The 24,617-nt window shown below is 43.0% G+C and overlaps 6 protein-coding genes across 8 annotated transcripts in view; 2 read left to right on the forward strand and 4 right to left on the reverse strand.

Annotated features, from left to right (window-relative positions):
- The window catches only part of LOC126563180 (selenoprotein F), an 805,869-nt gene that overhangs the window by 406,154 nt on the left and 375,098 nt on the right, over positions 1-24,617 (forward strand). For 2 of the 3 annotated variants that reach the window (XM_050219806.1, XM_050219805.1), the window contains exons 2-4: positions 22,820-22,886; positions 22,964-23,073; positions 23,135-23,470. In XM_050219806.1, coding sequence (XP_050075763.1) covers positions 22,839-22,886; positions 22,964-23,073; positions 23,135-23,468 — 492 coding nt within the window. In that variant the 5' untranslated portion in view covers positions 22,820-22,838 and the 3' untranslated portion in view covers positions 23,469-23,470. Of the gene's footprint in view, positions 1-22,819; positions 22,887-22,963; positions 23,074-23,134; positions 23,495-24,617 lie in introns of those variants that run through there. The other variant, XM_050219803.1, reaches the window with a different exon arrangement.
- LOC126561779 (phenoloxidase 8-like) lies at positions 501-3,434 on the reverse strand. Its single transcript, XM_050218097.1, has 6 exons — positions 2,553-3,434; positions 2,380-2,481; positions 1,485-1,778; positions 1,084-1,417; positions 779-1,019; positions 501-702 (listed from the first exon to the last, which is right to left on the reverse strand). The coding sequence occupies exons 1-6, from the start codon at positions 3,432-3,434 to the stop codon at positions 501-503; spliced, it is 2,055 nt and encodes a 684-aa protein (XP_050074054.1).
- LOC126561928 (uncharacterized) lies at positions 4,398-17,365 on the reverse strand. Its single transcript, XM_050218306.1, has 6 exons — positions 16,842-17,365; positions 16,407-16,661; positions 16,004-16,133; positions 8,207-8,795; positions 7,663-7,886; positions 4,398-4,705 (listed from the first exon to the last, which is right to left on the reverse strand). Exons 1-6 carry the CDS (start codon positions 17,264-17,266, stop codon positions 4,595-4,597), a joined length of 1,734 nt encoding a protein of 577 aa, XP_050074263.1. The 5' UTR covers positions 17,267-17,365; the 3' UTR covers positions 4,398-4,594.
- LOC126562962 (uncharacterized) lies at positions 17,856-22,694 on the reverse strand. The gene is made up of 4 exons (XM_050219569.1): positions 22,552-22,694; positions 22,341-22,477; positions 18,162-18,390; positions 17,856-18,091 (listed from the first exon to the last, which is right to left on the reverse strand). Exons 1-4 carry the CDS (start codon positions 22,644-22,646, stop codon positions 17,875-17,877), a joined length of 678 nt encoding a protein of 225 aa, XP_050075526.1. The 5' UTR covers positions 22,647-22,694; the 3' UTR covers positions 17,856-17,874.
- Positions 19,854-20,995, forward strand: LOC126562545 (leukocyte receptor cluster member 1 homolog). The gene is made up of 2 exons (XM_050219089.1): positions 19,854-19,906; positions 19,979-20,995. Exons 1-2 carry the CDS (start codon positions 19,884-19,886, stop codon positions 20,991-20,993), a joined length of 1,038 nt encoding a protein of 345 aa, XP_050075046.1. The 5' UTR covers positions 19,854-19,883; the 3' UTR covers positions 20,994-20,995.
- LOC126562897 (39S ribosomal protein L16, mitochondrial) lies at positions 21,045-21,930 on the reverse strand. The gene is made up of 3 exons (XM_050219494.1): positions 21,880-21,930; positions 21,740-21,811; positions 21,045-21,673 (listed from the first exon to the last, which is right to left on the reverse strand). Exons 1-3 carry the CDS (start codon positions 21,917-21,919, stop codon positions 21,057-21,059), a joined length of 729 nt encoding a protein of 242 aa, XP_050075451.1. The 5' UTR covers positions 21,920-21,930; the 3' UTR covers positions 21,045-21,056.

The raw sequence follows: 24,617 nt of genomic DNA on the forward strand, positions 1-24,617 counted from the left end.
AATCTCTTTTCGGTCCGTGTTCCAGTTGAGCTAAGTTTTTTGCACAATACCTGCTAGGAATTACCCAATGCATGTTTATGGCTAAACTCCTCGCCAGTGAGATAGATGCACCCGATGTTTTGACTAAAGTTAATATAAATGTCCCTCCTAGAATGATTCGTAGTTACAGATCACTTAGAACTGATCTACGAAGACGTGCAAATAGCGAGAATGACCAAATAACTGCGATGGCTCTTAGATTTAAATTGCGTTTTGTGCTGTTTGACCGCGACCAAACTATTATCACCAACTAGTCTTTTGCGTAGACTTTCCTGTTTGTTGCGTCGCTGTTTGTTATAGATAATTAACTTTTAATACTAAGACAGCGATAAGGCCATCTCTGGCAAATCTCTTCGAATCCAGAAATGATAAATATCGTTCCTTTATTATGCATATATTTCGAAAATTCTAACTGACCGTCAGTTTCATTTATAATAACAAATTCTCATTATGATTGCAGTTTAGGTGCGCGCAATGATAGTATTTGTAAATCGAATCGAAACCGGTGTAACAGCCATATTTCTATATGGGCGCGTAAAGTCCTGCAAGCTTCCCACGGAACTAGGCGTAAAACGGTCGAACGGATAGCCCATGCTCCGGGCATCTGGGTAGCGACGATCACGCAAACCACAAAACATGTGTGCATCGTTGCAATTATCGTTCCTGCGAAACCAAAAATATAAAAAAAAATATATGATCACTACTTCCTCACGTCAACGCAACATAGGCTAAAGCTTACTCGTTGAATTCCTCCACACGATCCTGATTGTGGTTGGATATCATAACGAAAAAATCGTACTCCAAACCGCTTGCCGAACCCTTCGGTAGCAGCATGTGCGATGGCCATCCACAGTTACAAAACTGGAACACTTCCGTGCCCGGTTGACTTGATGCGGCAATGTTACGAAACGTTCGCTCATACGGGATGGTTAGATTCGACTGATCGGATCGTCTTGTGATGGAGTTTTGTCCAGGGCGTACTAATGAAAGCATCACATTGAAAACCAACCACGTATCGAACAAACCGGGATCGGCAATACTTACAATCGACCGTAAATTTATCCAGCTCCACCATGTGACGTCGCTGATCGCGGAAGGGCAGCGTCTGGCCCCGTTCGTTCACTTTCGGTCCCAGAAACAAACGAACTGTGCCACGCCGTGCAGTACCACTACCATTGGTGGCCTGTATTCGATAGCTAAATGGAGCATGCTGGATGTGGGTGAACGTAACGAACAGATTGCCTTCCGGCACGAAATCTAACCCCGTACCGAGATCAAACTGGGACCGTTGCCAAAAGGTTAGTAAAACATTCTTCGGAGCGTTCGCTTTGTTCAGCTGCACCTCAAACGAATCCACCGTAATGTCGTTAAATGAGAGCTAAAACAAATGTTTTCGATTAATACTTGATCGCGCCATCAACTAACAAGAACACAGCATTATTTACGTCGGAGCTGGTGTACGCCGGAAGACGCTGCTTGTGGCGTACGAATATTTCGTCAATGTGCTGATGCCAGCGGTAGAACAGAGGATCGCGCATGGTTGTCGTCAGATCGCCCATCACACCGACACCTTCCAAGTACGAATTATCCGGATCGTGTATGTATCCCAGCATGACGTGCCCGTTCTGATGGTAATCGCCATAATAGTTGAAATTGACTGAAATCGTGCTCGCCTCCAGCATATCGCCTAGAATGTCGATTCCCTTATTGTTGTCGAGTGGGATGCGATCTCCATTTGTCTAAAAAACAAAATGGTATTAGGTGCAGATTCCTTCAGCCTATTGATTCCTGGCTGACTCTGTGTTCCGAATAAATGATTGTGTCAGCTGGCCTGGTCTGGTCTGGATCTGATAGAGTTTTTGAAGTTTGTCAAGGGCGACAAACTCCAGTTTCAAGTTCACATCTCGGGTATTGTTGGCTCTACTTATAGAACTCTTTTGTATAATCAGAAGTTTAACTTCCGAAGTATCTTATACACCATGTTTCAGATTTTTATGTTGTACATTTGTGTTCATTCTAGCCGGTCTTCGGTCCGGTGGTAGAAAATACAGAATCAAGGCCAGTCTTCACACCAGGATACAGAATCAACCGGTAGTGGCGGGTAAAAACCCAAAACAAGAAAAGGAATGTGGAGCCCTAAGAGTACCATTGCGGTTACGTAAAGACGCAAGCTTTGCTCACTTAACGATTACTTAATCTTAGGGGTTTATAACGGGAGCTCACTAACCAGATAGCCCTGGTTTCTAACACTAAGTATAAGATTTCAACTTTCTATAAACTCTCAGACAACCAAAATGAATAAATTAAATAAAATGAAATTAAACTGTGTTTCGACCTTACCGCTTGTGCAAACCCGTTATCGATTGCTTCAAAAATACGCTTTATCGAAACGTCCATATCTGCCAAACGAACCGTAGATTGATCCTCGACTCGATTCACATCCTGTAAAGTATAAAATATTGAGCTGTATGCATAGCTTTAAACCGTAAAATATTTTACTCCATTGTTCCTACCTTCATCACCTGATTGGGATAGCGACACGAATAAGCTCTCCCATCGGAGCTTCGTACAATCTTCGGAAAGTACGCTTCGGGAATGCTTTCCCGCAGCTGACTAAACGACTGTGTGCGTGGCAATCCATTAGCGAACCGTTCAATGTTGTACCGTGCAATCGTCTGCTGATGCATATGGTAGAACAGCTCTCCCCGACGATCCTTCCGCACAACCCGATCCGGACCCGTCGACGGATACACCAGATGCCAGTGCCAATGGTGCAAACTAACACCAATATCTTCCCTCCAATACGCCACACGCTGCTCATCAATCCGATCCGATGCCGTATAGTTCGAAGGAATATCAATCGCACGCCGAGTGCCTCGATCCAACAGGTTGCTTTCCTCGCGCAACTGCGGAAAGACACCCGGATCAACGAAACGGTCCGGAAACAGCTCCAAAAAGTTCGGTATCTCCACATCCCGCGTATCGTCTCGATGGATAAGTGCGATCGCGAGCGCATACTGAAACATGGGCGCATTAACACGATCGCGCACGTACGCCGCCATTGCACTCAACCTGGTGGGATCGGGTTGATCGAGGAACAGTTGTATCAGTTCGCCAGCAGCACGTCTATGAGCGCCGTTGAACACGGAAAAGACACCACGACGCGTTACAACGTCCGCAAACGATAGGTTCGGCGGTGTAATGTTCGGAAACGGTACACGTTGTTCTGCGTTCGTACCGAAGCGATTCTGGATCGTTGCTCCATACGGTCGGTATTGGTCGGTTAGGTACGCATCCGGCAGATCGTAGTAGAGCTTACCATCGGCCTTCGGTACAAACGTGGGCTCGTACGGTTTCTGCATCAAACCGCGGAACAGCGTATTGTTATCAGTCATCGTACGGCAATGTAAAAGCACCGATCGTTTCGTACACTTCTAATCACAATCTCTTACTGACCCACTGCGCCAATTGGAGCGCTTTATATACGTGCAAAATAGTGCATTCACGATCGTGTAACAATCAATGCCTGTGGTCGCTGTGGTTGGATAAAGAAGTACCACTTAGTACAATCTACAACTTAGTACCGGATGTTTAGTCCCAGTGTTAGATACCAATGTCCGCGTAATTTTCAAACCGAGAAGTAAATACGTTCCGGTTGTTTTCTGGCAATGGCTACTAGTTGTATACGTTTATTGAATATTTGCTTAAAGCAATACACACTACAGTTTCAACACAGAAATACTGTTCCTCTGAAGACTCGGTTGGCACCCGCACTCCATTATCAAGCATCTTTCTTAACCACCTAGTGTTCTTACTTACGCCTGCCTGAATCGTGTTTGGTGTTTCTTTTATTTTTGGTTTAATAAAGCGCAAAAACTGTTGCAAAAAGCTCAAGCCTAAACTAAGGACGATCCTTTCCGTATATTAAAATGGCTAAAGTTCATGAGAATAATACTCCCTCTAGTAATACAATCCCTCACATCGAAACACCATGGAAGGGATTAACTGATACTTGTATATGGCTGTAGTTGTTTAATTATTTGCAAAATAGCGAACGATACCTAATACTGAAGAAAATTGCTATCATGCATCGGCACGTATCTAACGTCAACTAATTATTGCTTTCTTGTAGTTAGTTTTCTTTTCCGTCCGTTCTGGGACAGGTTAGCTACCTAGAGCGGAAAGGATCAAATAGGAACATGGAAGGTTTGTGTCTGGTCCCGGTCTAAAGGTTACCTCCCCCCAAAAAGGCCGAACCAACACGCTCCGCTCGCTAGCGTAACCGTAACGTATTAAGAGAAGCGTACCAGAGTGGCCATGGCTACGGAATAAGGATAAATGCAATATTTTTTTTGTTTAACTCGCCTACAACACCAAAAGATTTCGGGACTGTTGGTTGAAAATCTTTCCAAGCGCTTGCAGGAACTGCTCTCCGGGGCAACTTCACTCGAACGTTCTCGCTTTTGCCAACTTCGGCTTTCCGACGAACGGTACTTCCGCCACGCTAGTTCAGCGTAACATACTGAATGAAGTCCGAGAACAGTTCCATCGAATCTCATAACGATAAGTCATCGTCTGGCTCGAGGCAGCTGAACAGATCGTTAAGCTGATCATCGCGACGCTTCGTTTTGATGACCGTTGTCGGTGGTTTGTGCTCCTTGCGTTTCTAAAAACCATGGCGGAAAATGGGAAACGATTAGTTTTGGTGTTTGAAATTCTTTATTAGTGAAAGTGTATGATAGAAAGATTATAAACAAGTAATAAAATGAGAATAAAGCGTTGAGCATCTTCTATCATTTACACCAGCATAAATAAAATACTGCTCAATTCATTGGATGGCCATGTGTCCTAGCGGCTTACCTATTCATTTATCGTCTTTTGATCATACATTTTATTTACGGAAGAAGAAGACTGATTTATCAATGTGTTTGGACCAGTTATGACCAAAACAGTAGACGATCTGCAAAGCTGCTGAGCCAGCCAAATGGGATTAGTGAGGTTTTTCCTGACAACCGTTGACAACTGTTTCGAGTTCCACAGCATACACAAAAAGAAGGGAAAAAAATGGATTTCAACTAACCAACCGTGTCGTGTGATCTTTGTAATGTAGCAACCCAATATCCTTCTTAAACATTGATCCAAGGAGAAAATAACCCGGAAAATACACACATCATCATCAGAATGTTGAGAAAATTACCTATCCGAGAACATTATACGATCATTCTTATGCCAAGATAGACAAGCAAGTTTTTTTGAAGACAGACAAGGCTAAGGGTTCAAAAAATGTATGTAAGATCACTCGAGTCTGAGCGTTAATATTCCTGTAGAATGCTTCTTGATTGTATCGTATATTGAGGATCAAAGTTGAATCAATTGAGCAATATTTTGAAGTTTTATTTTAATCGCCGTTAAAAGCTACTCATTTTTTCATAACTCAAACTTTGGGTTCATCATAAAAATATTTCAAAATGAGCTGAAATGTTCTCACATCCATTTTGGCAATTAAGAGGATTGACACCAACTCTTATTGTTGGGTGCATGTCAGGGCAAAAATTATTTAAACAAGCATTCTTCCCATGTACCAACGCAATTCTCACCCATGTACCACACGCAATTTCGTAGGTCGGTCGGTATGATCAAATGATTTATGCTAAAATAATTTATTTGCTCGACTACGCTAACTGATTTGAAAAGTACTCTTCTTGGACTTGGTTTTTCGAGCATAAAGTAAACATTCTCCTTTGATCGTTTTGACACTGTTCATTCTCAATTCTTTTAATGCCTACCTACTCTATCGGCGTTTTTCTTTTCTGCTTCAAATAGTCAAATGGCTAAACTGTTTTGTCTGCTTTCAGCTTGATTGCCTTTGTACATCCCAGAAATCTATGAAGATCACGGAACACAGTCCTTTAGTAAAAAAAAAAAGCAAATCTCAACGGCTTGGTAAAACATTTTCCTCTAGCGGAAAGTGTTTCTTGAGCTTCGACAACACTGTGTACTTCTTCTTGGCAAACAACTTGAGATAAAACTTTCATGGTTTCCTTGGCTTAATTTAGCGGCACTGGTCTTCACCCAGTACGCAGGACTACTGTTGATATAGCTGCGGGCATAATTAAGTCAAGGAAGCCAATAATAGCTGACCAAGCCCTCCTACGGTTGTATAGCCATCAAAAGAAAAAAAGGATTGTCGGTCCTGGATCTTGTGGAAAGGATTTGATATTGGTTTCGTTTTTTGCAACACGTCCACACCATAAAATAAGTTATTGATTTAAAAACAACCCGACCCGCTATAATTCGTCCTAACGTTCTAACAAATGCGGCCCGTAAATTGAAAGGAGACATCTTTTCTCTTGGGAATCGACAAAGGAAAGAGACGAGGATGATTCATCTTCAGTTCTAACAAATGCGGCCCGTAAATCGAAAGGAGACATCTTTCCTCTTGGGAATCGACAAAGGAAAGAGACGAGGATGATTCATCTTCAGTTGCAAGATCTGGTTCTCATCAATGCTGAATGTTGAAATCGTGATTGGAAAGCGGGACCATCAGCAACGAAATGTTTTGTAAATAGCTATAACATATATCGGGATCACAAAGAAGAAGGCTCCAAACTTCAGGAGTTGCTTTCCATTGTGTTTAACAAAACTTTATAAATTCAATTCCATTTACTAAATACAAAACCAAACTAAACACTATTTTGCCTGCCAATTAAATATATACCGAATGCCTGGGCAAAACTCTTTGACTCGTTTTAGTGCCGAGAGCATTTTAAACAATCGTGACAAACCGGCAGCCCACGCCGAAAAATGTAATTTTACGGTTCACTGAATCCTAAACTCTTAATTTTGTCTGCGGTTAGCATGCTGTCGTTTCGAAACGAGTATAAAAACACATTCGAAAGCAATGGTGCTGCGGAACGTGCCGTACGAAAGGCACGCTCGGTAGCATTTCGTGTTTAGCTGTATTTTTAAGTAAAATTAATTTAAAGAACAAATAAACATGCTAATGTATTTTGCGTACGTTATTTTAATGGACGAAACTAGCGTACGCTGTTGTTTGTAAATCGACAAAACTCCTCACTTCCTACTGATTTGGTAAATGCAATCAAATAAATCATAATTCGTTTGTTCCAGCGTACCGCAACACGCAGTGGTTTCCTGCCTTCCCTTGCGGGCAATTGCCGTACGTGCGTGACCTAACTTTCGGTACGTAAATTTCGCATTGGCGCCTTGACTTTCCTCAATAAACCGAACGGATAGTTGGACGGTACGCAAGCTATGGTGTGTCAGTCGTAAAGCATGTACACTGCATCGGCAAACTACAAGGCATGCATATGCACATTCGACCGCACTGGACCACGGATCCGATTGTCCGAAAGGCATTACCATCGGAGTTGGAATTTCCCTAGCTTTAGATTGTTTATCGATTAAACATATTTAAATGCTACACATAAATATGGTCACAGAGAAAGAGACCTTCCCCAGGTCAATATGCAACGGGGATTATTCTGTATAATACACACCGGATGATGGGAAATGATGCATGCTTTTCCCGGGGAAAATGCAAATATGATAAGACAATGCAGCGAAAAAAAACGAAACAAACAAACATACAAATCGACTCACAATCAGCATGGTGGAGGTCGTTTTGGTAGCCGATTCCAGGTCCTGTTCTTCGCCGTTCTTCACCGAGCCGGACCCATTATCGCCCGCGTTGCGGCGCAGCTGCTCGAGCGTCCAGTAGTTCTTGCCAAAGCTGTCAATGTCCGTATCGTCATCCTCGCAGTAGTTTTCGTCCGGATTGATTTCATCCAAATTCAGCCCTTCCTCCTCTTCCTGCTCCTCCAGAACTGTCCCACGCCCCCACCGAAGCCACACGTGTTTGGTACGTGTTTGCGGAAAATGTACAGCAGCAAAGAGGGAAATGGAAAGAGAGCGAGAAAATACGGTCGATTGAATAAAAATTGCTCAAACACGTCCCTATAATTATGCCGCACACCACCATATTCATTTGCGCCAAAAAGAGACACGGTCGCGTTTCTTTTTAAATTTTTTTGCGGAAAATGAGGGCGCGAAAAAAGTGGGTTCCGTTTCTATGTTGTTAGAAGGATATAGATTGGAGGAGAAAAAAAAATTATAGCCAATTGTGTTCCGTTTCCGGCATCCTTACAGTCCCGTATGTTGTCAACGTCTTCCTCCTCCTCCAGGCTGTCCTCGATGTCCGTATCGTCCGGTTCGGACTTGATGACACACAGCGGACCGCCCGCACCTTCGTATCGCTTCACGCTTTTCCCTACCGGCGGTCCACCGTCCGGTTCGTCCTCGTCCAGTATCTCCGTTTTGATCGTGCTGAGCGTACCGGAATGGCCCGGAGCGCCCGGTGGAGCGAGACTGAGACGCCTCGGTCGCTGCTCGACCGATACCACCAGCTGCTGTTGCTGTTGGCCCGGTTTTTGGCGCTTGGGCGTTTTCGGTGTGGTCGTGTCCTCGGGCAGCGCAATCGGCGCGTTATGCCGCCGGAAGCGAATGATGATGTTTTTCCCGTCAATGACCTTGTTGTGATTGGCTTTGAACGCCTGGATCGCTTCCTCCACGTTCGTGAAGCGTATGAAAGCGTAGCGGGTGTGTTTGATGCGCTGAGCGTGCCCGATATCGATGCGTTTGGCAGCGGGAAACATTTGCTTCACCGTCTGTACCGTCACCACGTTGGGCAGATTGCCAATGAACAGCGTGTACGGATCGATGTCCTCGGGCTGCACCTGGGGAGGGTAAGAGAAAAGGGGAAAGGTATCGGGATAAGCGTAACACACGGCAAACAAACAGGCAAGGTAAGCATGGTCGTTACCAAATTCCACAACGGTACGCACTCTAAAGACTGCCAGTAATCCGTATACATGGCCACAAAAGATAACTACAATAAAAGCGCGTACGAATAAGGTGAGCTCTTCGGTTTACTGCCTCGCTGCCACGTTCAAATGCAAATTTACATAATCCGCTTGAATGGCGTTATGATGAGCTCGAGCCAAGAGCCTCACGTGAGGCTTCTCACCGACAGCAAAAGAGAGTGAACAAAAGAAAAATACAGCACGAGTTTATTTTTCGGCTGCCTCTCGAATGTCCCAAAAAATGCAAAGATTACTGTTGAAAGGATAAAGGCTTGCTGCATACACCCGTAAATGTAAACACACCGACAACGGCAAGACGACAACAACAGCAAGCTAAACAGCATCCTTCAGCAAAAGATGGAGTGCCCACAACCGGCCGGAAGCATGAGATGCCAACAGGGATGCAAGATAAGCGGCGGACCGCTTTTTCTGGACGCTTGCCAAATAATTTAACGCTCTGACATCAGAGACAGAATCAGAGTCAGTGAGTGTATGATAACAACTTCGGCCCTGTGTCGGTCGGTCCTGTGCCCGTGAAGTGGGTTTTCGGGATTTTTTTTTTTTTTTTGCACCGTTTCGGTACGGTCCCGGCTCGGAAAACATACAGTGGCCGATACAGTTGCTAACAACAGCCAAGCACAAACACAAACATGCACAAAAAAAACAATAAAGAAAAGTACAACCGTTCAACCTATCCACGTGGGTGATTGGACACATTTCACCGCAGCAGTGAACGGTACAACAGAGCTGCACAAGAAACCGATGCACAATGGTCTAGCTTAGACCAACGGGTGGACGTTTATTTTTCGAATTTAGTATTGAAGTATGAAATACTAAGTATTCTCATTATAATTATGACGTCTAGGAGGCGCCACTTAACGGATTTTTAATACGGCTGCAGCAGCAACGTGCTGCCTGTCGAATTTTTAGAATAGATAATGTACCATTTATATTTATTAAATATCATGAATAAAATCAAGTAACAAATACCCGCAGCTTTTTTTCTATGCAAAATTTATTCCATAACAAAACATAACTGCAATTTAAAATGCCTAGAACATTTAGCGGGGCAGCTAGGGGCAGCTAAATTTTCCACAGAACATTTATAATATGCTATATTTTCAATGAGATTTGAGAAGTGCGAACTACGAGAGCTGAAGTTTCTCTAACATTTAAAACAAAATATGCAACATTTTCGATAGGATTCCATTTTTCCATCCAACTATAGAATGGCATATTAAAAAACATTTCCTATTATTTATTACGTTCTTAACAACGATAAAATGCAAATAATTTTAAATTGAGCGCAGACCAATCATTTCATTTTTAAAGAAATCTTCCAAAACGATAACTTTAACAAGTTAAGTGAATGGCACCTATTTTGATTAGAAGTGTATAAAGTTCGAGGATTTTATTTCATAACTACTTGCCTTTCAAACAATTAGCTTTGTTTAAAGATCTATGCCACAAACAAAATTTTCACTCAATGTCCACCTTTGGACGAATGTGCGATGGAAGGTTGAATTGTCCAGAGAAAAATAAACTAAAAAATATCTACAACACAAAAACCGGTAGAGAGGTAAAAAAAAAACTAATCCCATCCCAAGTTCCACCAGCAATTCTAAACGTTCGGAATTTTTGAACACTTGCCATGAAGTCCCGGACACGCCAGAACCAGAAAGGCAGCGGGGACCGAAAGTTGTGCAAAAAGTGAGAGCCTTCCTGTCTCGTTGCTTTGCCAAACCCGTTGGATTAAAGGACATTCGACTAACCTTGGCATGGGCCAGTTGCCAGCAAGCTCTCTAGTTTTTCACATTTGGCCTGGACGTGGCAAGAAACAGGGGAAAGTGCGCGATGCAACCGGGAAGTGGTGACACTGTTACACGTTTTATACGGAACATGTTGAAACGCTAACCACCCCGAGGGCCACTATTAATTAACGGTATAATAAATCAAACCGATCGGGAGATGCCACCCACCGAAAGTAGTCCACCGGGATTACAACATGCCATATGCACTTTTGGGAGGCGCGGGGGAGGAGGTTATGGTTGGTTAGGTTCAGTTGGCTCAGAGTTCGAGAGATTGAACCACGATTTGCATTCGATCCGTATAAGGGCATCAAATTTGCATAACGGCTTCCGAAACGTGCGATTTAATTTCCTCCAGGTAATCCTCCATCCGCTGCTGCACACACTGGCATCGTTTTGTCCGCCTTTCGTCCGTGTAAACGAGATCAATTGAATGAACTGCAGGACAACACACAACAGTTACTGATCAATACCGGTGGCACATCTCGGCCGTCGGGTAGACCGGTCCAAGCTGATGCTGTGGCACCATTTAACCTAGAAATGGACGATTGACGGGCTGATGGTGCGAATCCCGGGCAAAAGGCTACAACATGTGCGAGATAATCAAATCCAAATGCAGATACTGACTTAACTTATCAAATCAAGAGCATAATTTATAAGCCTGTTTGCAATTACAACGGAGTTTTCGTTCAATTCGTGAGGACCTTATCCGCCATAGTTCCCAGTAGTGCATTACGAAACAGATCAATTTGTAAATGAAGCTTATATCTTCACTATCTCACATAGGCATGCACATATAGCAAAGGGGGCGAATGGAACACATAAATTTACATAAAATACAGCACATTCCCAGCCGAACTTTCCTCCAAGCAATTCAAGCACAGCAAAAAGGTCTAAAGTTCATTTTCAAAGGACTTGACGCTGAAGAAAGTTCGGCGAGCTTATGTTGATTTTTTGTTACTTTCATTTTTTCCCACATCGGAAGGACAAACCATATCTTCTTCAGTCGCTTTTTTTTATTGCTCTGCCAAAGAAGAAACTTTTAATTCCATCCGAAAACTTTACGCCCGAAACCGTTCCTTCCTTCCCGGGGTGGTCAGGGCGTTAACAATGGTGTCCTTCTTCTACGTCGAGCCAGTCCCGTCGTCACACACCGGACGGGGCTTTGGCAGAATTACATTCTGCATAAGCTGAATCGATAAAGCAATTCTCCGGCGAACGAGCTAGCGCGTTCCTTTTTTGCTCATCCCGCTGCTGCTGCTGATGCCGCCGAGCCGACAGATCCGTACCGATCTCAGCATGTACACTGCATTGGGGATTTGGCGGACCTAGAAATGGTTTCCATATGTTTAATGCATCGAAATCATTTATGCTCATAAAAATTAATAAGCCCCGCTAAATGAATTAGGTCACATTTGGGAGCCAGCACACATGCTGGAATGCAGAGTAGTGCCAACCTGATCGGTCGTGCTGGTGCCGCATGTGTTAGCATATTTGCTGGAGCAATCTTGCCCTAATGCGTTTCGTTTTATTGCTTCGCCAATACCGCCGACCATACTTCGATTGACATGCGACCGATGACAAGTGTGTGCCAACAATTTGGATAACATCACTGCCCGGGTTGGGATTTGGGATGGTCCCGGTTGGATGATATCGCGTACATTCAACACCAATCAGCAAGCACATGTTTCCCCTCGATGATCTAATGGATGTTTGAGAAGCAGTATTAAGGTTTAACAAAAAAAAAAAAACGGGTAGCAAAGCAAATCAATCATTACCGAACCGTACGTTAAAGCATCTTTGGGGAGGCTGGTACCCATAACCCGTGGGTTATGAGTACCACACCAAACACCAAACACACCCATCAGCAACGGGAGCGTTTGCTCTTGGGAAAAAGAAAACTAATGCTGTGAAAATGCGTGCCAGTCCATTTGGGGATTATCCGATGAAGCGAACGTGAAAGCATGGCCAGCATCGAAACACTGGCTTACGGTGCAGCGCGAAGCCAAAGTTTGCCACGTTGGCAAAAAGTGCAACCGCAGCTGCTCCCAGACCGTACACAGCAGAGCGAATGGCTTCTGGCCAGAATTATATATGATGCCCGACTGTTTACCGTCCCATCCGTTATGGATGAGCGGCAACCGCATATTGGCGCATGTATGTACCCGGGATACCGGCGTCCCATGCGGCAGTAGTACTTTTGCCGTGCAGAAGCGTGCTTACGAGCACATGCTCTCACACATACGGCACAACACGTGAAGGCTGGCAGTCAATCCTGCCGAGGACGTAAGGACGAAAGTATCACCAACAAGCACCCTGCCACCATGTGCTGTGCTGTGGTGATATTGTGTGTGCGTGTGTTTGTACGAAGCTTTCGGGCTTTCCCCTTTTCTGGTGGGCAAACATCGTGTTGCACCACTCCCATTGTTTATGGCAATCCGCTTGATGAATGCATGCATGCCGGGGAAAAGTTTTGGGGAAAGTTTTACCGGAACAGTATTTGTACGGCAGTGGGGCCTAAATACAATACACTTGAACCTGGGATGTGTTCCCAGGCCGTTCGTTAGGCATATGCGTTGTGCGAAAATTTTAAGAAATTAAGGACAGTGAGGCACCTGGCAATGGTTGGGGTTGGGGGGATAAGTTTATGATTTTAAGAGGTACATATTTAAACAGAATTAATAATATTGTAAATATTGAGAAGCTTTTGTATCCCTGGAACTAGGTATTGTTTGAGAATTGCGATATGGGAAAGAGAATCTAGGTTTTGGTCTGCTCCTTTTCTTTATCACTAAACCTACAGCTTCAAGGAGATTTTTGATTGACTAATTATTTTTTTAGTTTGATTTTTGTAGCTGGATAGTCGGACTTATGTACATGCGAACAATCTGTGTGAAATAATTTTAGCTCTTGTATTGCAAAGAGTCTACTATCCGTTAGAGCTGTATATTTACATAGAAATGTTTTTTTCTAATCCACAGAATATCCTTGGTGTATCCGTAAAGAATTTTATGAACTAGAGATTGTAACAAGTGACTTGTTTGAAACTGAGCTAGATCAAGGGTAACCACGAGATCTCGTCCAACAACAAATCTTGTCTTCCGTAAGCCTAATCATCCAACGTATTTCGCCATACAATGGGTCTCCGAGTACAAGGGTCTTAAACAGTTCCCGAAGGACCCGAGATGAACTTATCCTAAAGCTCGTCGTAAAATATGACAGTTTTTATCATCACTTCTTCTTCATCGGGCTGCGGAAAAAATGAGATTTTAGAACTGTGTAGGTTCTCGAGGAGGATTTCTAGATCTCGTATGAAAGATTTGGCACCATCAATGTTTAGATCAGTGATGGGCCATATAATTCTTTTTACTGATCGATCCGGAGTCGGATTCGTTCCTTTAAGAGCCAACTTCGACTCGTGATTGCAACAAGTTCAGGCTCAATCGGAACCTGAAACACGAGCCCGTTGGAATCGTAAGTTCGACCCGAGCCGACTCGATCCGACCCGCGCATCACTAGTTTAGCCATACAAAAAAATGTGCCTCTAGTCAACCGATTATAACTCAACCTTAAGAAACTTTTTTACAACAAAATTGTTGGCGACGAACAACGCTAACAGTGCTCACAAATGCATCTGAAACTCTTGACCCTGCCCAAAGCTGTCGTAAACTTTTAAGGCCCATTTAAAAAGAGGCGATTAAAAAGAGAGGATATGCCCAGGGGCTACAATAATATTGTTGTGAAGCGAATTAGACTTTGAAGGGTTCGACGAGCTAGTTCGGTGTGGCATGTACAGGAAATGTGGTGGATGTGGAGATGAATCGTCGGCTTTGATGCATATCCGCCAGAAAGACGATTAAATAAACGTTCGTCAAAGGTGGAAAGATGTTTGTTGACGGTGACTCAAATCAGAAATCTTCTGCTTTCACGTGGTTATGTAGCCTAGAAAGGCAGATATCAAGATAGACTTGTGTATTGTCGGTTTGTTGTTCATTGTTGATTGTGTTAGTAGATACAAATGGATTTTAATCAGACATAATCCACTGATCTTCACCGTCCTTCCTTCCTTTTGATAGACAATAAACTAAAATAAACTGAGTGTAAGCAAATTTAGCAGATGCTTGGGGCATCTTGTTTACGACACATGCGCTTCCAGAAAATGCGAGTATTTAGAGATGGCTCGTTAGGAAATATCAATTTGCTGCAAAAAAATCCCAAAAAAAGTTCGTTTACTCGTTTACGCCGTGATCTAAGCGTAAACGAGCAATTCATGTGAAAATTATTTTTTATACAATGTATTCGCTAGGTCCTCTACTATGACTCGGTCAGCAGATATTATGTGCAAGAGAACCCCAACTTCCTTTCCCCTAAGAGATTCCCCTAATCTGTATAATATTTAAATTAAGACCCGTGAAGATCCTAGGATTAAAAAAAAAACGTTAAGGCCGCGTGTCACGAGAGATTTCAAAATCGAAATGTCAGGTTCTCATGTGTGTTTGTGACATTTTCACGCTTTGAAAACAGATCTCTGAGAACCAGGCCAGGCTTTTGAGAATACAAGCAACTTACACGTGGCAATGAAGAAAAGGCTAAAATCCCAATTTTGAGATTTTGTTGACAGTTTCGCATCGATTTGAACAGTTTGAAATTTCCCGCTTCTTGGACCCTTTACAGAATGATAATTTCAGAAGCGTAATTTTTCTTTTACGCCCCACCATCAAAGATAAACGATGTTTCATATTAAAAATATGCTTCGTGTCTTGATCATACAATCGTGCAGTCATTTTTGAAAGGAAATCAAAAACCCATTTTCTACACTAGAGTCAGCTGGCGTGCTGAATGTGATTATGATATGAACGAGAGCCATCTCACACTCTTGTGTACGTGATTGTCCCCCAACCGAAAATGCCCAACCACATATTCTCATCAAGCGTTAAAAAAACAACACTCCAACATCACAACGGTTGCTCAGCAGAACTGAAGAAGTGCTCGATTATATTTCATCACACTTAATGGACGTACTTGTGTGTGTGTTTATGGCACTGCACAGCATAATGATAGCATGATTGTACCGAGCCGAGGAAGGGCGCACGATTTGTTATCGTGATCCAGGCAAACACGTCGTAAATTTTGCGCCCCAAGCCCCAGGAAAATGTCGTACGGCGTGTGGGTGGAAAGTGATTTTAAAAATGGCAGTTCTATTTACAACGACTTTCACACGCGGCCCGAGTTAAAACTTTATAAACCCTGTACAATTTTTTTTTCTTTACTCACCACGGGTTTCTGGTCCGCGTTGCGTGTCTTCCGTTCGACCATGATTTTTCCAGCACCAAATGGGATTCGTGAAATATGTTTCATGACACTGTCCGCATCCGCCTCCGGCTTCAAATGCACCACACAGTACCTGATTTTTTTTTCACCATAAACACCATGAAAATGAGCACAAAAAGAAGGAAAAATAGAACAAAATAAAGCAGTTAAAAAGTGGAGCAACACATCATCAGCGTGAGGTCAGATAAGGGCTTTATCAGCCTGAAATACGGCAGTTGATGGCCTCGGGCGGTTTCACTTGTAAAACCACTAAGGATATCACCCGCCATCCAATCCGATGGAGAGGAAAAGTGCCTTTTTCCACAATTTTTCCTCATCATCACTACCACCACCACTCTCAACTGACCTTGGCGTTGCTGGACGATGGAAAATCACATTCTCGATGCTGGCCGAGAAGCCTTGCACGATTTCTTTGCTGAGATGCGGATCCGGGAAGCGTAACAGCAGGACGTGTGGTTTCCGCACCTGGCCAACCGCTTCCATCTCGACCAGTATCGCCTTCCGGGCATCTTCGAAGCGCCAGTTCTTGTTCGGATGCTTGATCGGAGACGTTTGAACGGATTTTTCCGCCTGATGTAGATCGTTGGAAAAATCAAACGAACTGCGAAACAAAGCATAAACGGTTTTAGGTTACAGGCACAGAGCATCAGGACACGATAGCAAACACACTTTTTGCACTACACAAAATATAGTAATGAACACACTAAAAAATTTCAAACATCACTAAGAAGAAATTAAAAATTTGCAATGAAACAGAAAAAAAAAATGAACGTATCCTTACATGCGACTCTTCCGACGATGTTTGGCGCCATGCAGCAGATTCAGCATACGACGAGGACAGTCGGACATTCTGCGTGCGCTCAGCCCGGAGCAACGTCTGTCGGCCGCGCCGGTTCGAAACGGAATGCCTCGGCCATCTCCGATGAGACCATCCTGCTCGAGCGAAAACGGTTGAATGAAATCGCGCGACGGCAGCATCTCCTCGGCGAAGTCGGTAAAATCGAAGTCAGACGTTTCGAACCCGGAATCCACATTAAACCCTTCGCCCGCCGCCTTCCCGAGCAGCCTCGGCGGCACTGACTGCTGACAGCGGTGGTGCGCTGAGCCACCACCTCCACCACCCCCACCGAGAACCAGCCGCTTGCTGTTGGTGGCGTGCGGAATCATCACCGAGTATCGACTCGAAACGCTCGCCCTGCACTGCATCACTTCGGGGACGGGAAAATGGCGTTTTATTGGCACATTTTACAACAGATAAATCACCTTTTCTGGCAAGCGTGGCCCTTTGCTTCTTGCTCTGCTACGTGCTCGGCTGCGCTCTGCTTGATTTCACCGTGCACCGACTACGTACCGTTCAGGCGCTGTCCTTTCGTCTTCATGCAGGCTCTCGTTGGAGCTGCACACACATGGACAGCGGTTTATCTTCTCTTCCACGCGCGCTTTCCCGCCTTTGGCTTTCGCGTTCTCTGTCGCTCGTCCTTTGTGCTTATCCAACACACACCGTGTCCCGTGCAATCTACGGTTGGGGTAGGTTTCAGTTTGTATTTACCACCCCCACTCGATCGATAAGAGCATAAACATCGAAAGCGTCTCCATCTCTGCAAGGCGCCGCCGGGAAGGGAATAGGGGAAAAACCACCCCACAAAGCTCAGGCGCAAACTCCGACAACGTCGCCAATTTCGTCCGACACATTCTTTCAATTCAAACTGCAATAATCAAATCGCAAAATGACCGTTGCTTTTTATTTTACAGTTTATTACATTTTTTTAACTTTGTGTGAAACACTATAAACTAATAAAATTTTGCTACATACATTACTCCTCGTTCGATCTTGGTGGCATCATCATAACGTTCATGTCCGCCGGAGTTCGAAAGTAATCTTCGAGCAGTAGGACTTGCTTATCGTTAATTTTATACCTCGCATCCTGCCACGGCAAAACACCACCCGGTGGTACGGGAGCAACGTCACCCTGCTTGAACTCCAACTGCTTCGTAACGGTTGGAATATGCCCTTCGAAGACGGCAAGATATCTGCAAAAAATGGTAAAGTATCCAATCAGTGAAGTTATTCCTTCAGTTCAAGAACCAAAATTCTACTTACTGCTTTCCATTCTGGTATATCCTGAGCGGGTATCGATTCACCACGATTCGAATGGCAACATTCATAAGAAAGAAAAACCCTAAAAAGTACAGCAAGTCCGTCTCGTTTGCCGTTAGTGTGGCAAACTCGATCTCGAACGGTACCACTATGTTGTGGTAGTCTTTCATGAGAGTGAACGCACTTATACCACCGACGGCCAAAAAGCTAAACGATGTTACAATATTACATGCTAAAATGAGAGAATAAAAGTTAAATTTTAATAGAATAGTCGATAAAAGAGTACACTTCCCTAAAAAATTGGAGAACCGTTACGAATGGCGCGGGCAAGAACGTACAGTGGAATATTCCTGAGTAAAGCTGGGGCATCGATTCAATGAAGGAGAAGAATGGCAATAAATGAGGATTACGGAATAGAACGGCGATCTTCCAGAGACGCCAGACCAAGCAGCCGTCATTTATCCTCGCAGGCAGGGCAGGTTCGAAAGGATCGATCACCAATGGTTTTCCTGGAGGCAATCCTAGTGAAGAACCTCGGCAACCGTCCTATTCGATAAAGGTGGATCCTGGCCGATATCAGATCAGATCAATTACCAATACTCCACCACCGATCAGAACAAAAACAAACAAAGCAACAGACATCGGAGAAGCCACGGGTCACACGTTTCAGAACACCAAGAGTCCTCCTAAACTTGCTGACTATGGAGTCAATTTGATGCGAGACCACCCAAATAGTTATAAGGCAATTATATTACAAGATTTTTTATTTTGTTTTGTAAGATGTTAAGTATAGTCCATAAAATATACGAACTCTAACAAAAAATAATATTATAATAATAATATTTAAATATTATTTTAAATAATATTTAAAATAAAAAATAAATATATTGCTAAAACTGTTTTCATCAAAAAAATTTATTATAAAGAGCATCACAAAAATCCTTTTGGTTGTATTATTCTATTATTATACTATTATTGTACAAAACTGCTAGTGGTCAACGGGTTTGACGGGAATGTTGTCCACCCGGCCCATTCAGCGGAGCGAACGAAAGCTTAATTTGCTAACATCCGGTAGATGGCGCTGCTCTGGCCCTAATGTGTGTTAGTGCACAAAAGTAAATTGATCTTGAAGTGTTAGGAGACAACTTGGGTAATGTGTAAGCGTGTCCACAAGACCAAATACTTTATAATTCATACTCAAATACGAGTATAAAACTAGAATTACAAACGAAGTTTATCGAGAAAATATACGCATTTTTTATAACACTTAGTGCCACCGAAAAATGTCTTTAAAAAAGTATGTAGGAGATATGTTAAATATCCGTAATCGAGTTAAATCGTGCGTAAGGCAACAAGTAAAAAAACAAGGACCCGGGCCACGGAATTTTTCTCATTCTAGGTTTCCTGTTTTCTTGAGTGTTTTTGATTTTTTTTACGTTTTATAATTGTTATAAGACAACCTGAAGCTTACAATACACAAGCTACCTTCGCGAGGCAACGGAGAAAAATTAAATAACTTTGAGATTTTTTAACAATTGCACATCGATTTCAGCAATTTTAAAATTTCCGTGGCCGGGTGCCTAGACGTGGTAGAATTACACATTCAGCAGAAAACTGCCAGACACGACCGTGTAAGCTCAGCTTAAGAATTTTGACACTGAGCTGCAGTTTGTAAACAAACAAAGTTTATTCGATTTTTCTTCTCTACAAAACACTTTCTACGCAATGAATATTCTTCCCAAAAAAAGGTAACTTTCGCAATCTTAATTTATGTAGTATATTTAATGAGAAAGGTGTTAATAATGATTTGCGAATTTTAGATGGCACGTCCGGACAAAGGATAACATCGCCCGGGTCCGGCGAGATGAAGCCAAAGCAGCAGAGGAAGAAAAGGAACGTCTGCGTCGTGTTGCACTTGCTGATCAGGAAGCACGAATAAATTTGCTCCGTCAAAAAGCTGGCAGCGGACAAAGAACGACGGTTGAAACTGAAACAGAAGTACATTTAAATCGGCAAGAACACGTCAACTTCTTTGCCGAACTCGAGGAAGGCAAACATGACGGTGTGAAGCGCTCTAATGTGGACCATGAAAAGGAAAAGAAGGAAGAACAGGAGAAGTATGAAAAACAAATCGGCTACCTAACGTATCTTGGCCAGGATACAAACGAAGCGCTAGGCAAACGGGACTGGTACGATACGGCACCGAAACGAAACGATAATCTCGACGACCACGGAAAGCCTATCGAGGTGGGTTTGAAAACAAAAAATTATCATGATCCTTTAAACGTTATTCGAAGGTATGTGCCGAGCACGACGTCTGCACTACCGTCTGCCGCTGCAAGTTCTAAGCAAGCAGAATCGGCCACGGCACCAGATAAAGCTCAATCAGTTTCTTGCGTAATACAATCCAAAACACATTATGAACCGTTGGTTGGGCGGACTAGTAGCAAAGGATCACGCAAGCGGAAAGCAAGTGAGAGTTCTACCGAGACATCTAGTAGCTCAAAGAGACACAAAAAGAAACATAAAAAGCACAGTGACAGAAAGAGGAAAAAAGATAAGCGCAAGAAAAAGAAGCATAAAAAATCCAGCTCTGAGGATGAGACGGACGAAGAAGCATTGAAAGCTAAAAAAGCACAACTGGAGCAAATGCGAAAGCAACGAATAGCACGAGAACGAGAGGAGAAGGAACGGACGGAAAGGATGCTGGCAAAATTACGAGGCGATCCGGAACCGGCACCGAAACAACGCTTAGAAACGCCCCAACAAGCTGTACCTCGTCAGAAGTACAACTCACAATTTAATCCAGAACTTGCAAAGCAAAATTATGAATAAATCGGGACGAAATGCAGCTCCCTACTATTCACAATTACGATTTATTTGCTGTCGCTAGACGATTTACAAATATTTCCCGAACCACTTGTGATCCACTGGCGACAACCATCGGTGACAGCCTCCGAGATTGTTTTGGATGATGTACTTAAAATTCCACGGGTTAAGGTTTTCCTGCACCAAACGCTCTTCCTCGGCTTTCATGTTTTCCAACATTTCCTGTGAAACTACCATTGCCTTGAAGGGTAGCTTGGGGCAAACGATATCGAGGATTTGTTTGGCTTCCACAAATTCTAGCTTTCCCGCTAATTCTAGAATCACGCGTCCACTCTTGACTGGCGTAACGTAATGGTCAATCGCACCCTTGCCACCACCCATACGCTGTCCTTGGCCTTGTTTGGTCACCGGTTGCCACGGTGCCTCGATACGCCAGATCGCAAACATGCGGCTTATATCCATCTTGCGACCGATTGTAAGTCGCAACATCTCAAAGTGACCCCATCTTAACCGACCACCTCCCGTGGCAACTATTCCATACTGCTTGTGTACAAGCGAATTGTGTACTAGCTCCGGGCCGCGCATCCATTTCAATTTCTTTTGCATCTTGGGTGCACGAAGATTGCTGGGCAGCTGGGGAACTTTCTCCATGAAACGAAGCTTGGGTTTCTCTGGGATTACAATATCTGCAGCAAAAGAGTTGTCAGAAACTTAATAGCTGCTCTCGAGCTAACGAACCTATTGCTACTCACTGTCGTATTTAATTGGTGGTGCAAAAAACTTCATGCCGGCTATTTGTTGACCAAACTGACCGTGCAACAAGCCTGTGGCAAAAGAAAAAAAATCGGAATAAGATGGCATGAAATCAATGTAAAAGAATGCCATCACTTACCCGACAATAAGGGTCGTAACTTTTCACTACTTGCCAGCATTTTGGTGGTAGTTTTTGGGAAGTAACTACAACTAAAGCACACCTAAATGCAATCCTAAATTGCGTAAACACTCCGTGCTTCTATCGTGTTTTGATCAAGAAATGCACTTTGCCGTACTGTCAATTTTACTTCCAACCCCAGCCACCAGGTTTGCAGCGCACGTGCGCTGCTGTGCGTAATTTTGGACAGTGTTGCCAAAACCGCAACAAAACTAATCTTTTTCACGATTATAAGCACAGTAAGGGAAACATTTCTTAACTGCATCGGTATTTCTTATTACAGGGTACAATTCTTGGAGGGATATGTATGCTACAAATGTCTGATTATCCTGACTTCGACCAGAATCAGCAGACAAGCAAGAATATTTGATAATTTACAATCTTTCGATAAACATTTTCGAGACCGGCTAGTGTTTACTCACCGGAAAGATAGTGTTGCATAGGTGCACGATATATGATATTAAATCCTGCAGGTATGTTATCTTTTTTCAAGAAGTACTCCTCACGTTTTATAACAGCTTTCCGGCATACGACCCAAGAAGTGGACAAGAACCGTTGTCTGCAAAGAAAAGCAATGTCCAAAAGAATTAGCACGAGATCGATTGTTTAGTATGGGTTTGCGAAAGAACTTACACAACTGTTGGTATTATGATGGAACTTTGTCTGCTTGCACAAAGAATAGGATTCAGCTGGCTTCGTACATGATGCATTAAATGCTGTAGAATCATATTTTTGCTTCCGGCAAATTACGGTGCTTCACAAACTTATTTTTATTTACGTTTGGTAATTGTCATTGTGTGACAGCGCGCTCCACACAAGAACAAATGATTTCTGTCAAAAGATGTAAATAATCGAATTATTGCGTACGCGTAGCATCATTACTTGCGGAACCAAAAAGAAGAACATTACCAACCAACACGATGAGATTCGGCACCATTACGTGTTTCTTGCTTTCCTTGCTGACTTTGGTAAGAACATTCTCCTACAAACGGCGATAATCGAATATAATATAAAGTCATAATCGATAACCGATTTTACATTGTAGATTGCTGCAGAGTTCTCCGCTGAAGATTGCCGGGAATTGGGCCTTATCAAATCACAGTTGTTTTGTTCATCGTGCAGCAGCTTAAGTGATTATGGACTAATTGAGCTGAAGTAAGTAAAAGCGTGTATAACAGTTGATCGATTTGCATGTAAACGATATTCTATCTTTCAGGGAACATTGTCTAGAATGCTGTCAAAAGGACACTGCCAGTGATTCGAAGCTCAAAGTGTATCCCATGGCGGTGCTGGAGGTGTGCACGTGCAAGTTTGGAGCGTATCCACAAATTCAAGCGTTCATTAAAAGTGATCGACCGGCAAAGTTCCCTAACCTAACGATTAAGTACGTACGTGGTTTGGATCCGATCGTGAAGCTGATGGATGAGCAAGGCAATGTGAAGGAAACGCTCTCTATAACGAAATGGAACACTGACACGGTGCAAGAATTTTTCGAAACACGATTGGCAAAAGTTGAGGACGATGATTATCTAAAGACTAATCGTGTTTGATAGTAATCGAAAATAAAAGGAGGTTTATATACTTACAAACGCCAAAGTGATAGTGGAACTTCTATCTCGGGAATAAAACTTATGAAATTATGGTATACATTTTTACTTCATGCCGCGTAGGTATCTCCTAGCTTACTGACTAATGGTTTCCGATTGCCTAGACTTATTGGAATAATATTTGTATACATCACCAATTAAGTATCTCTCTAGCTTTACATTTAGCTCAGTGGCGGATCAAGACCCTTTTACAGCTAATCAGTTGATCAGGGAGTTTCGCACTGGTCTATTTTTGTGTAGTAGATTGGAGAAATAATCACGGGGAGAGACAACAGCCAGATTTTAAAACTCTTAATACGATGTGTCTCTGTGTCTCTTGGAATTCTCTCCACCAAACATTGATGTTTGCGTTTGATGTTGAAATCCGAGTTTTATACCGATGTTAAAAATGTTGCAAATAGCGAGGAGCCATCATAACCATATGATTACCACCATTTCGAATATTACAGTTTCTTCTCACATCTGATTAGAGACGAAAAAGTGTTGCACGACCCCAAAAATGCAGTAAAATCTGAAACTCTTGTCTATAATAAGAGAGACTCTCATGTGACCTCAGCTGTTACCAATTGATTTTTTTTTTTTTGAGGCAATCTATATCGGAACATGGGGGACCATGGCTGATTTAAAAAAAAACCCAGGATCGGTGATCGATTCCAAACTGTACCTGCAATTAAATATCAAGAAGTCATTAGATTGCAGGCATGACCTAGCAAAACGTTTGGTTCAAAGAAGAATTAGATATGAGAGCATCCTATCCGATTAATCTGCTGCCAGGACGGAGTAGCAATTGATCGTCAAGGCAAAGAGTGAGCTACAAAATAAGTAAATAAATATTTACTATCTACATAGTCATTGTCAAGGTGCCAGTTAGTTGCCTTAAGTTCGGGTTCGGACAGGAAAATTATTGTAAAACGCTTCTTGAATCTAGAAATAGAGTTACATCTAAGGAATTCAAATCAACTTTGCTAAAACTATAAATTGTTTGTAATTCAGTGTAAGCAAGTGTAAATTTGTCACGTGTTGTTTGAATTCTGCCCGGAAATTAAGTGACGGCCCTGTGATAGTGACCTGTCTGCGAGAGTTTAAGATAGT

The sequence above is a fragment of the Anopheles maculipalpis genome, chromosome 3RL (assembly GCF_943734695.1).
Source record: "Anopheles maculipalpis chromosome 3RL, idAnoMacuDA_375_x, whole genome shotgun sequence".
In the NCBI taxonomy this organism is placed as follows: Eukaryota; Metazoa; Arthropoda; class Insecta; order Diptera; family Culicidae; genus Anopheles; species Anopheles maculipalpis.

Bases quoted from the DNA above. Each gene is read 5' to 3' on its own strand.
- LOC126561779 (XM_050218097.1), bottom strand. From the start codon at position 3,434: ATGACTGATAACAATACGCTGTTCCGCGGTTTGATGCAGAAACCGTAC. The intron at 1,779-2,379 runs GTAAGGTCGAAA...TTTGTTTTTTAG, and splicing joins ATAACGGGTTTGCACAAGCG to ACAAATGGAGATCGCATCCC. The intron at 1,418-1,484 runs GTAAATAATGCT...CATTTGTTTTAG, and splicing joins CGGCGTACACCAGCTCCGAC to CTCTCATTTAACGACATTAC.
- LOC126561928 (XM_050218306.1), bottom strand. From the start codon at position 17,266: ATGCAGTGCAGGGCGAGCGTTTCGAGTCGATACTCGGTGATGATTCCG. The intron at 16,662-16,841 runs GTAAGGATACGT...TTTGTTTCGCAG, and splicing joins CATCGTCGGAAGAGTCGCAT to TTCGTTTGATTTTTCCAACG. The intron at 7,887-8,206 runs GTAAGGATGCCG...GGCGTGGGACAG, and splicing joins CGTTGACAACATACGGGACT to TTCTGGAGGAGCAGGAAGAG.
- LOC126562545 (XM_050219089.1), top strand. From the start codon at position 19,884: ATGAATATTCTTCCCAAAAAAAG. The intron at 19,907-19,978 runs GTAACTTTCGCA...TGCGAATTTTAG, and splicing joins AATATTCTTCCCAAAAAAAG to ATGGCACGTCCGGACAAAGG.
- LOC126562897 (XM_050219494.1), bottom strand. From the start codon at position 21,919: ATGCTGGCAAGTAGTGAAAAGTTACGACCCTTATTGTCGG. The intron at 21,812-21,879 runs GTAAGTGATGGC...CTTTTGCCACAG, and splicing joins GTTACGACCCTTATTGTCGG to GCTTGTTGCACGGTCAGTTT. The intron at 21,674-21,739 runs GTGAGTAGCAAT...CTTTTGCTGCAG, and splicing joins ACCACCAATTAAATACGACA to ATATTGTAATCCCAGAGAAA.
- LOC126562962 (XM_050219569.1), bottom strand. From the start codon at position 22,646: ATGATTCTACAGCATTTAATGCATCATGTACGAAGCCAGCTGAATCCT. The intron at 22,478-22,551 runs GTAAGTTCTTTC...TTTTCTTTGCAG, and splicing joins ATCATAATACCAACAGTTGT to ACAACGGTTCTTGTCCACTT. The intron at 18,391-22,340 runs GTGAGTAAACAC...CTCTCATTTTAG, and splicing joins TATGCAACACTATCTTTCCG to CATGTAATATTGTAACATCG.